The sequence below is a fragment of the Dromaius novaehollandiae genome, chromosome 2, assembly GCF_036370855.1.
Source record: "Dromaius novaehollandiae isolate bDroNov1 chromosome 2, bDroNov1.hap1, whole genome shotgun sequence".
Classification (NCBI taxonomy): Eukaryota; Metazoa; Chordata; class Aves; order Casuariiformes; family Dromaiidae; genus Dromaius; species Dromaius novaehollandiae.
Genome location: NC_088099.1, coordinates 145,826,742 through 145,839,072, shown reverse-complemented (window position 1 = coordinate 145,839,072; position 12,331 = coordinate 145,826,742). Strand labels below are relative to the sequence as shown.

The 12,331-nt window shown below is 42.8% G+C and overlaps 1 protein-coding gene across 2 annotated transcripts in view; it reads left to right on the top strand.

Moving 5' to 3' along the window:
* Positions 1 to 16: 16 nt before the first annotated feature.
* The window catches only part of PTDSS1 (phosphatidylserine synthase 1), a 33,055-nt gene continuing 20,740 nt past the window's right edge, over positions 17 to 12,331 (top strand). Inside the window, exons 1-4 of one of the 2 annotated variants that reach the window (XM_064507701.1) lie at positions 17 to 425; positions 5,481 to 5,572; positions 7,105 to 7,149; positions 9,421 to 9,545. In XM_064507701.1, coding sequence (XP_064363771.1) covers positions 247 to 425; positions 5,481 to 5,572; positions 7,105 to 7,149; positions 9,421 to 9,545 — 441 coding nt within the window. In that variant the 5' untranslated portion in view covers positions 17 to 246. The remainder of the gene's footprint in view (positions 426 to 5,480; positions 5,573 to 7,104; positions 7,150 to 9,420; positions 9,546 to 12,331) is intronic. The other variant, XM_064507700.1, reaches the window with a different exon arrangement.

Here is a 12,331-nt window from a genome sequence, read left to right as displayed (position 1 = left end):
CCCCCGCTCCCTTCTTCCCCCCCTCCTCGTCGCGTGGGCGCGGGGCGCGCCGGAGCGGCCGGGCTAGCTCCGCCCCACCGCGAGCCTGGCGGCGGCGCGCACGCGCGCGCGGCGTCTGCCCTCAGCGGCTCGTCTCAGCGGGAGGCGGGCGCGGGCGGCCGGGCCGGTCAGGGCTGAGCCGCACCGCACCGCACCGCACCGCACCGCGCCGGGCTGAGCCGCGCCGGGGCGCGGGGCCGGGGCGCCATGGCGTCGTGCGTGGGGAGCCGGACCCTGAGCAAGGACGACGTGAACTACCGGCTGCACTTCCGCATGATCAACGAGCAGCAGGTGGAGGACATCACGCTGGAGTTCTTCTACCGGCCCCACACCATCACCCTCCTCAGCTTCACCATCCTCAGCCTCATGGCCTTCGCCTTCACCAGGTGCGCGGCCCGGCCGCGGCGGCGGCGGGGGAGGGGCGGCGGCGGGCCCGGCCTCGCGGGGCGGCGGGGGCCGTGTGCCGGGCGGCGGGGCTGCTGCGGCCCCGCTCGCCGGCCCCCCCCCGCTCGGGAGACGCGTCCTCCCCGCTGCGTTTCCTCGGAAGTTGTTGATCGCCCTGCGGTTCTCCGTTACGGCCTTTGCGAAACGGGCGCGCGTCTCCGGCAGTTGCCGAGAATGGCTTTGGTTAGATGATCGGGCCAGCCGTGGCATCGCCCAAGTCGATTATTTACCGAGCGGTCGGCTCAGGGGGCAGGAGCGGCTGTCTTGTGCCATCGTTTCTGTACGGCACCCCCTAGCTCAGGCTCAGCACACGTTGGCGCAGGTCCCGGTGCTGAGACGCGTAGCCACATCCCGCACTTCACCGCAGGAACAGCTTCACCGCTGCAACAGCTTCACCGCTGCAGTCATTCATGGAAATACAGCTAAGAGCAGACTTAGGGGTTCTCAGGGGCCTTGTTCGTAAACAAAGGGTGTATCAGCGAGTGTGTGTAGCGTGCCTGCCTTGCAGAATTTGTCTCGCTTGTGGATGCTTTGCATTGCCCCCTGCTGAATGGGGCTGTGAAGATGACGGTGTTGTAATGCTCCTCTAGAGCAAATCCTGCAGCCTCTGGGCAGAGTGATTTCTGAGAGGTTTTGGCTGTGCTAGTGCATCAGGTTTTGGAGTCGTTTACAGTGTAGTGACATTGTATGCACACAATCATGTTTTGCAATGGCCTTGTTGATTAAAAAATTGACAGAATTTGTCAGATCAGGCATTTGACGGAAGAACATCATTGCTTATCTCTAGGGCTGATGCACAAATCAGTGTGTAATCTTACATCTCATTCTAAGAATACAAACATATAGTTTATATGAATTACAAAAAGAATAGTCAAGCATAGGATAAGCTGAGAAGGGAGCATAACAAAAATTAAAAATGTCATAACTGCAAATTGTTTTAGTTTTCCCTTTTCTTGTTTTTACTTGCATATGGCCCCAAAGAAGATATTCTTAGTAAACACATCCCTTGTTCTCCTTGGGTGACAAAATCTCAGCTCAGGTAGGATGTCCTAGGGATCCCTAATTCATGAATCAGACATGACTCTATGCTTCGTTATAATGTTTCATTAGAGATCTCTGCTTTGAGTGCTCTTCTTGTCTTGCCTCTGTATAACTTTTCTCTCCATTGGATTAGTTTGGGCTCAAGCTTGTGAGGTACTAGAGACTAATCATCCAGACTTCATTCTGAAGGATTAATAGAATTGATCACTCAGCTTCAGAAAAGGAAAGGAATTTGCCTTTAATTCTTCCAGACAGAGGATGAGCCAAATAGCAAGTTCAGAACTATTGAGTCTTCTAGGTCCAAAGATCATTGCTTCTGTTGTGGGATGCTTTGGGTTTAATTCCAAGAGGATTACTAACTTTTTGTTTGATTGGTCTTGTTTTCTTTCTAATTCTGATGACTTCTTTCATTTCATTTTCTTCCCCGCCCATCTCTCAGCTCTGCTTCACTTCCTGTGTTTAAGTACTGATTGACTTCTCTTTAACTCTTTGTTTCTCCTCTTCTCAGACTGTGTAAGCTACTCTTTTTTTTCCCTTTTCTAGTATTTCCATCCATCACAGGAGTTTCCTAAATCTCCATGGTGATACCAGAATGCCACCCCCATTGCCATATTTGGGACACTACCAAAACCATATGTGCTCTTTGAGAAGCCAAATGGGGAGGGGATAGTTCCTTAGATACTTCCAGTTATGTACACCCAGGTCTAGTCTTTGTAGTCCCATCTGCTTACGTGAGTTTCTAGTAACTGTGTCCTTATTTCCACTTCCTGGGCACAGCGCACCATAGACTCCCAGTATGATGTGACAAGTGATTTTTCTTTGCTTCCTCTATGCAATCAACTTGCTTTGTAGTTCTGCTGATTAATTAAAGTAAGGATGCACAGGCCACAACAGGGGATTTCGTGTGATATATTCATACCGATTTTGTTAAGTAAATTTTATTTTTTCAGGAACTTCAGCATAGGCAGAGGAAATTCTGCTTCCCTTAAAGTCTTTCTTGCCTCTTCTATAATTGTTTTATGTTAAAAATATGTAATGGTTTGGATGAACATAGAAACGCTCTTCCCTTGGATGTACCAAGCCACAACCTGGGACTGGGTCTGCATTGGGATCACCAAGAGCAGAGGAAGCTGTCTTTGAGCTGGCAGATGAGGATGAAGCTGAACTTCAGATAGCAATAATAATAATAGGGAAAAAGAAATGCCAATACTGTGTTTAATTTCTCCATTTTAAGGTGGGGAGAACTTTGTTCTTAACGCACATCCCTCTAATAGTTTTGATAATGGCTGCAGCTGCCTTGGTTTCTTCCTGCTGAATGAGCCAGATGAAGGCTCTCTTCCTCCAAGGCTGTGCCCTGGAGCAGAGGCGCTGAGTGGCTCTGGCTTTCCTTGTCCTTTTCCTCCCTGGAGGATGTGGCTTTCTTGGAGCCAGGAGGCAACCAGCAAGAGGGCAGATGGCTGCTGGAGAGATTATTTTGTGGAGCACAACAGCAGGACTGAGCAAGGTGACAGACTGGTAGCTTCTGGTGTGAAGTTGCAGGGGTTTATTGAAGCAGGAATAAAACCTATGAGGATGTAGGACTGTCTTCTTTCAAATCCCTAGAGTAATGGAGTTGATTAAACTGGATGATCATGTATTTAGGTTTGTTTTGGGGAGATTATTATTAATCATTTCCCCCACCCCCTCCACTCTTCATTCTGCTAACCTCATTTTTTTTTAATGATGATGTAATAACGGACTTTGGTTTATTTTTTAGTAAAATGCTAGTGTGATGTAGCGCTGTGCAGCAGGGAGAAGAACAAGAGGCGGGGGGGAAAAGGTTCGGTGTTTGTGATGTCCTTTGCTTTTTATTGTCTCTCTTCCAAAAAGCCACAGACTTGAAAAATGGATTGGCTAAGTGGGTTTAAATTGAGAGAATTCTCCTCTGTCCTCCCACGCAAGTGCTGGAAACTTCATGCTGCGTGAATGTTTATATTTCGAAGTCAGCATCAAAGTTCCTAAGGCTCAGTGAGGAGATGATTTAGCACATTTTCTTGACTGAAGCTTATTGAGATTGTATTTTTCCTTTAACAGCTATTTTGTCTCACTTTTTGTTTTGGGGTTCCCTGAAATAGCTCCTCCAGGAAAATGCTGCAATTCTGATCCTAACTAGGGCACACTGGTGCGGTTGTCACTCCCACCTGTTTTTTACCTGCTTCTGGCAAGAAGATAGGACGTCTAGCCCTTTTGGAAAGTATCTCTAGGCTATTCTGAAAATAAAATACCTCTACCAGTCATTTGGCTTATTGGAATGAGATTTCGACTGTCCCGAAGCCTATGAATAGAGAAAGCACAAAGAATGTAAAAATATTGCAAGGTAGACAGCATCGATTTTGGAGGAGAGGGTGGCAGCATGACTAGGACAGCTTTCCTGAAGCTGAGTAATACTCAGGATCCTGATGTACAAAGATGAGGCCCTTTCAGCGCAGCTGGCACTAGAATTAAGTGGTAAGATCATGGTCTCCTCCACTTCTGACTTGGCTGCGCTGAATTTGACAGTGATGTGACTTCAGTAATATGGTCTCATTTAAAATTAAAAAAAAAAAAAATCCCCACTTGGTGGCACCTGTGACACCATGTGAATGTGTATTATTTGCATGTTATAACAGAGGAATATGGCTTTGTTGGAGGAGCCATTGAAGCCTGTGGCTCTGGCTGGGAAGTGTCCTGGATAAAATGAAGTTCTTGCGGTTGCCGAGGGAGCCAGAGTTAGGACCTGGAATTTGGGGTTTATAGCTGGCATGAAGTGTCAGACTGTGCAGAACTGCTGCTGGAAAATGCCTGATAAATCTGGACTGAGCTAGTTTAAAATAAATAAATAAATACTATGTGATCGCTAAGACTCTGCAGTAGAGAAACCTTTCACATTCAGTTTACTTTTTCCTCGCATGCAGTAGAACTAATATGGCGCTTAGATGCTTCATAATGGAGAAAGTCTTCTATGGAGCTCTTATGGCTCGTATCTGAGGGAAAGGGAAATAATTTGGCGAGGTGAGAGGTATTTTATGACTACAGCAAATACATAATGTGGGGCACACTTATGTTGTCACAGATTCTTTTCTGAACCATCCAGAAATGTGACAAATGCTCTGCTGGGAAGAGCTTTATCCCTTTCTAGCCTTATTACTGAAGTTTCCTAAAAGCCGACTGCTGGTCAGAAGTCTTCTCTGCCCCCTTCCCCCCTGCCTGGCTGTATGCTATTTATATACTACCTGCCTGGAAAGAAAGAAGATGTCAGTCAAGTGTGCCTTGGTATTCCAAACTGGGTTCTTAGGTCTCTCTTCTGGCTGTAATACAGCAGTAGCACAACTAAGACCTGTAATTTTATTCAGAGCTTTGCCTTAATAATCTCAAAGTACTTTAATATTTTCCTTTGGTTCTTTTAAGTTTTTCTGTCACTCTGTTATACATAGATTATACGTTGTGTGAAGCAAGATAACTATTCTGTGGGTTCCCCCCTGCCCAGTATAGAGGGTCTCCGGGCTTTGACTAGAATGCTTGAGCCTGGGATGGTAAAATATTAAAGCCTGACTGGAATCATTTCCCCCACCCCCTGCATCCAAGCTTCCAGAGTTTCTGTCTAGGTCTCTCTCTGCTAGGTAAAAGTACTTTTGATGCTGTTTCTGTAAGCATTAAAATAGGAACATTTTGCACCTTCATTGTTGCATTGTCACTGCAGAAGCAACACTCATGGCTTGCATGTATAGATTATATTATCTTTAACTCTCTTCTTGTAATAAGTACAGAGGGAAAACCATTCAGTACAGTTACTATCCTGATTCAGTATACAACCAGCATGCTTATTTCCTATACTTATTTCCATGTAATCTTTATTTAATCAATGTGGTATCTTGACAACCTTTTGACTTCATCCTCAAAATGACACTGTAACACTTTGATATTGTCTGTCTCTTCAGGGATGATTCTGTCCCGGAGGATAATATTTGGAGGGGTATCCTCTCTGTGATTTTCTTCTTTCTAATCATCAGTGTTCTAGCTTTTCCCAATGGTAAGTCATACTTCACTTTCTAACATGTAAATTTCTCTTTATTGTCACTATATTTATTGTGATTTTTTTAAGTATCACTTTTAAATGAATTTTTTTTCCTTTACTCTTTTGCATTCCTTTATTGTTAAGGAACAGTCTAAAAATAGGTTGCAATCACACTGAGTGGAGATAACTGTAAAATGCAATTTATTTATAGCTTGTCTCTATCTAACATGAAAGTCAGGTCTTCAAAATCACAGTGTCCCTATTTGCAGGCTCACAGTTGTGGCTTAAATTGTGAAGTAATGATGCTGCCTAGTCCTTTAATAATGCTTTAAAGAAGTCTTCTTCAGTATCTTAAACAGAGGTATTGTTCTAGAGATTCTCAGAGGTATAACACCTTGCATAAATCACCATACCAGAAGCCAGTGACATAGCTGGATACAGAGCCTAAATCTAAATCACATCATGATGTAAAACTGCAATCGCTCAACAGAAATTTACGTTGGACAAAAGCTTTAGTAACTGTGTGGAGAGCAGAAAGTGTAAAAAGGGTAAAGCCTTTGTGATGCTTAAAATTCTACAGCTTCCCTATTTTATCTTTTTAATTTTAACTTATTGCAGTCAGCAATGAATATAATTTCTGAGTCAAGTTTAAACTGTGTCAAGATTGCCACTGTACAGGAATAGATGAACATGAACTGTGCTTAGGGTAGATTTCTTGTTCTGAGTTTTGAAGTATTTTTCTCGTGTTTAAACTTCATAAATTGATAGTTTTCACAAAGTGCTCCCTGAAAAGCTGAATGTCAGAGACAGAAGAATGAAGTTCATGCTTACAGGGATGAAAGAGCAATCCACAGTGTGTACTGAAAACATCAGCTGCTTCTTAGTACCTAATGTATGATTCATGTTTAGAGATTTTCTGTTTTCACCAGACTGTTATCTCTGCTGTTATTTGCCTTAACTAACAGGTTTTTTTGCTCTAATAGAGTCAGTTTAATTTCTGGCTATAAAATAAACAATGTTGATATTGATAAGGGGCATAGGTATCTTGCATCCTGTTAGATGCATGATATTCAATCTGGAAGTTTTAGGAGGCTTGTTTGCTAACAGTTCACAGCCATCTTGAAGATTAAGCATGACGTTTGCTTGATAATGCAGAGAAATTTGAATTTGTTGACTTAATTTGGAGCAAGCTATGCTAGACTAAGTTGTGGTCCAGAAACCAGATGAAGAGATCTTCAGGTGACACTTGAGATATGATATCTGCTGAGTAAACACCATAGTACTGTTCTGTAGACAACTCCCATAGAAATAATTGAACATTTTGTCTACACCCTAGTAATTGCTGACCACCTCTTTCTCCTCCCAAATCTCCTGTCACCATTTTTTTTTAACATACAAAAAAGGGTAAAACTTTGGGTATATTATAAAGTTTGATGGAGAACTGATCTGTGCTCATGCCAAATCCTCTTCATTTGAGCTAAATCTAAAAACTGATTCTGTGGTTCTTGTTGACTGTCCTCTAATAGGTTTTTGTTTACTGTCCACAGGACCTTTTACACGCCCCCACCCTGCATTATGGAGGATGGTTTTTGGTAAGCTTTAAATGATATTTCTGGTTTGTTCAGTGCTTCTGCGGGATTGGTCATTTTATCTTCCAGATGAATGGATTTGTCCTGAAGCATAACTGCACATCAAACTTGTGTGAATAACTAACTCTTCCCTTCCAGCCCTGAGCAGTTGATCATAATCTGTTCTTAATTAGATTTGGGAATGTCATTGGAGTTCCTCGCTGTCAGGATGGTATAAGTTGTAGTACCAGACAAGGAGCTTTCATTCTGATATTCCTTTTTATTCCTATTTTGTATTTGTGCTTCCTAACTGCCATCACACCCATCCTGCCATCATCTTCATCTATTCCCACACCAAAAAGCTTTTTTTTTTTTAAATAGCTGCTGCAGATACTTGCTGACTTCTAACTAAATCCAGTTTAGTTGGATGCTGTTTTTCATTTTGTGCAAAAATACACTGTTACTCTATTAAAGTGATTGTATAGCTTAGCATACATTTATCTATATTCTTAATGTGAATTTATTCATATTCTTAATTTATACTTTCAGCAAAGTTACTGTAAACATTAATTACATTCATAGTTGGGAAGAATAATTCCATTAACTTCATAAATTACTTAGTGAAATGCTGCTCCTTAAACATCAGAATTACATTGCAAAAAACATAAGAAATATTATTTTCAAATAACTCAGGGTTCACAGAGCATAGGCTAGACTCTAAGCATATTGTCAGAGAATCAGACATGTTTGATTTGAAAGGTGGCCTCTTTCCTTTTAAAAGGACTGTGAACACTTCTCTCTCCTACCACCTTATAAAGCTAAAAATAACTAATCTCCTAAAGTAGCTGATTACTCATCTGTTGACATTGAGCGGATAGTACTCTTTTAAAGAATCCTGCTGCTTGTGAAGTTTGGGAAACGGGTCCTGTTGCTGGTTTCAGGTTACAGTAACTGTAAGTTAAAAGGACATTCTCAGCGCTGATAGGTCCACAGCTTGACCCCCTGTGCTTTTGCAAAAAGACCACATGCAAAATCAAGAGCAAGATTTTCCCCTGTGTAATTCTGCTTCCTCTGGCATGGCTTATTCAGCTATGCTTGAAATCTCAGACCTGCTCAGTAGACGAAAGGCAGGAGTAGCCTGTGTCTTTCTTGGCAGGCTTTATTGGTATCTCTTTACCTGAAGTGATTTTAAGTTGCTCTGCAGAGGACAGTATATACCTTCTGTACATGTCTGTGTACTTGAACAGAACTTGTTCTGTAGCATATGCTAGGGATTAATAACACTTTGAATCTGTAAACAGAATCAGTTAGTTAATTTCTCTTTAGAATTGCTATAGTCTATTTTGAATGGCAGATACTCACCTTATTCATGTTAACCTTTTTGCCTTCATGGCATTACTGCAGGGCACAAGTAAGTTTGAATGCTGGACTATATGGATTTGGTGTCAGTGTTTATAGGCCACTCCCAAATGTAGTCTTGGTTAAATCCTCTAAATTTCTACTATTAGACTTGAAATGGGGTGGAGAGAGAGTCGATCTATGAACATGCCAGTGATGTAAAAATGTGCTTGCAATAGCAGCCTCATCTAACCACAGTTCCACACTTAGGACATTTCTTCACTTCTTATCGGTTTAAAAAGAAAATCCGTATTCAGACTTGGGGAGGAGAGAGGATGTAGTCCCAAATGTAAGAGTGTTACAGAACTTAAAATGGTCTGACAACGTGTCATCAGCCATTTTATCTTTAAAAGCTTCAAACAGCAGATTTTCCATTTCACAAAAGTTAACTCAGGCATGCCAGTTGCTAGGTTATATTTTTAACTACTCTTTGTTGCTTGCGTAGCTCGGAATTGCCAGGTGGGATTATTAAACTGATCATTGCATTGAAATCTGCATATAGGCCTAGAGATCTGCATTAGTGAGACTGACGGTATTTAAGCAAGGGGACAGAGGAATACAACTGTGGGGTCCTAATGTGTCTCTTACTGAAGAGCTTCCTGAGCACTTGTGCTGCTCATGTCTAAACTGTTTAGATTGATTTTGTTTTGACTGGGCTCATGCAGTCAAGCATATACAACATCACATGAGATAGGAAATACACAAAGGGCTGCATGCTTCAAGATCACCATCTGACTTGTGTCTCTGAGCTTTTTACATGTAGCCATTTTATGTAGAAAACTCTTTAGTGAAAACTGGGCAGATATTGAGTTCCAGTTTGAAAGCAGCTTTGTGGACTCCCTGAGTTCCACAGAGTTTCATCAGTGAACACATTTCTGAAACTGAGTCTTTTTGCAGGTCTCAGTGTTCTCTATTTTCTGTTCCTGGTGTTCGTACTCTTCCTTAACTTTGAGCAAGTGAAAGCAGTAATGTACTGGCTGGATCCTAATCTCCGATATGCCACAAGGGAAGCAGATATTATGGTATGTATCCTTGGCACTGTATTGCACATTTTGGCTACTTTGCATATGATTTACATGGGTGGGAATGGATAGATCTGAATTTGCTTGCATGAGCAGGGCAAGTTGGTGTCTGTACTCACCAGAGTCAACAGGTCTTTTGTATCAACTGCTATTTCTTTCCATTGAAACCAGTGGGTGAGAATACCAGCCTTCTGTCTGTTCTTTCTAATGCAGACTTTCAAGTTGATGTGCAGTGGGGACCATGAGAAATGTCTGAATTGGAGTGGTTTGGGATTCCTTAAAATAATAGATATGAACCTGGATATTTGGAATACATTTATCATGGTAGTATCTAGATGAGGCCTGCATGATATGTGGCCCTCAGATCAGCTTTCTTGACTTGCGACAATTGCAGAACTTTGGTTTTGCCTTATTGCTCTGAACTTGGCATGTGACTGGCATGCTACCAAGTAGGTAGAAGGCCAAAAATAGCAACTGCAGGGCTCTGCTGCTTTTCAGCCACCCAGCTAAGGAGCCTGTGCTAGTACTGCTGGGAAATTAGATCCACAGACTATGATCTTGAGTGGCAGGGAAAGCCAGGCTTGCTCTTCCACCTGTTACACTGCTTGCAAAGGGATCTCAGTGCAGAGAATTTCCTTCAGATAAGGACCCCAGCACAGGGGGCTGAGCTGGTAAAGGGAGGCATGGGAAGAGCATGTGAGGTGTGTCTGGATGCAGGCAGGAAAGGGTGTAAGCAATTGAGCACGAGGCAGAGGATGGTTATTGTAGGGGGAGGCAAGAGTAGTCAGTTTAATCCTCTTCCTCTTTCATCAAGTTACTGCCCACCATGTGACCATCATGCCTGCTTGTTCTTGGGTTTGGGTATCTACACACAACAGCCACTGTCAATCTCCTATTGTATGGTAGGTGCTGTTTTCAGACTCTTGCCTCAAGAGTAAGGAAATACACTGGTCACTTCCTGCAAATAGCCATTTACAGCATATGACAACTACCACACAGCACCTAGTTACCAGTGGCTTCAAACTCCAGCCCTGTGGCACATAAAAGAGAATGCAAATCTTTACAGTGCAGTTAGCTTGCATCAACTGATTGACGGTGAGAGCCATGTGCAGGCTGCTTAGCCGGAAAAATCTGGATGCTGCTTGTGTTACACTTCAGCTGATCAACAGTTCATGCTGTGCAAATGCATGACCACACTGGGACCTTCTGTTTTGCAGGAGGTGTGTGGTGGTGGTAAGGAGTGGGCAGCCCACTGCTAGGGGTAGAGTAGGGCAGTGGGAAAACACTGGAAGGGTGAGGCAGTTCTGTCTCTTGTCACATTCCCAGAAGGAACTGAGCATAAGGGTTAGTGATGTTGCTGAGCAACAAAAGGAGCTGGCCTGAGGAGGAATCTGGATCTGTAAGTTAGTCTCGCCTGGCTCTCCTGTCGTTGAAGTTAGAAATAAATAGATTCAGGTCAGGGGGGACTGGTATTACTGCTGGCACAGAACCAAACTACAGCAGATTCCCTGACTGCAGCAGTCAGCAGAAACTTACTCTGTACTTCTTCACAGTCCTGATAATACTGTCATTTAAAGTTGGAGAAAATTTTTTGTGGGAAAAGGTGCACAACAGTGAAGGCTACAGCCTGGTGTCTTGCATGGGGCTAGCAAAGTTGCTTGAGTATAAAAGGAAGTTAAATGCATTTCTGTGTGTGTGACTGGCAGAACTGCGGTTGGAAAGAAGAGTTATGGGGGAAAAGCATCAGTAAAAGTAATAAAAGCAAAAAAGTAAGAGCCCCACAAAAGAAATTTAGTCTTAGAGCAACTTTACTGTGTCCACTCTATATAGAATCTCAGATACCATGCTACTGCTGGGAGCCTGCACCTTTCATTGTACATTCAGTGCTTCTCATCCTTTTCTTCAGGAAATGAAACACAGTGGCTGTAAGACTGTGTGCGTATAGATCATGGTGCCAAAATGACTCCAAATCAAAGCTTCCTGTGGTTCAAACCTGAATCTTTTTCTGCATATATGTATGAAGCAAAAGAAGCAGAAATGTGGAAGACAGCTCTAATGTCTGTAGATTTGTCCCCTATTCTGCAAAAGTGTACCCCGTTCCAGAGTTGTACAGGGAATACGGCAAATATAAGTTTGGTAGTTTCAGACCTCTGGATACATGCAGTAAAGCTGCAGCTTTGACATCCTTAAGATAAGTGATATACTTTTCTGTGAATGATCATCAGCACTGGCACGTGCAAGAAGCAGCACCATGCTTTCACTTCAGAGAGCACCAACAGCAAGGGGTACTTACAGTTTCCTAGTGGGACCCACCTGCCTCGATAGGGAGTGTGGGAGACGGGAGAATTATTTGAGTGACATTCTACCTTCCTGTCTTTGTGGGGACCAGGATCTCTGCCATCCCTTGTTCAACTTGATCATGGTTCATTTGTGCAGGATTAGCAATAGTTTTGACCTGAAAAAGAATCCTTTCAAAATTCAACAGCACTGAGCAGTGCTGTATTGTCACCTGCAGGTGGCAATGTATATTTTAGGAGAGTGGTGAGCAGAGTTTTTTAGAGTCTGTTTACAGCTGGGAATAATCTTGTTTAATTGGTGCCCAGTGACAAGACAAAATTCCACTGATGCAGCCTCCAGATGGAATACAGATTTTTTTTTTTTTAATTGGGCAGTGCTTTCTAGCACTTGCTGTATAATACGATGAGAGAACACATTTCCTTTGATATTAATGATTAGAATATTAATTAATATTCTTAAGGAATCTGCAACTCATCTGTGATAGAACA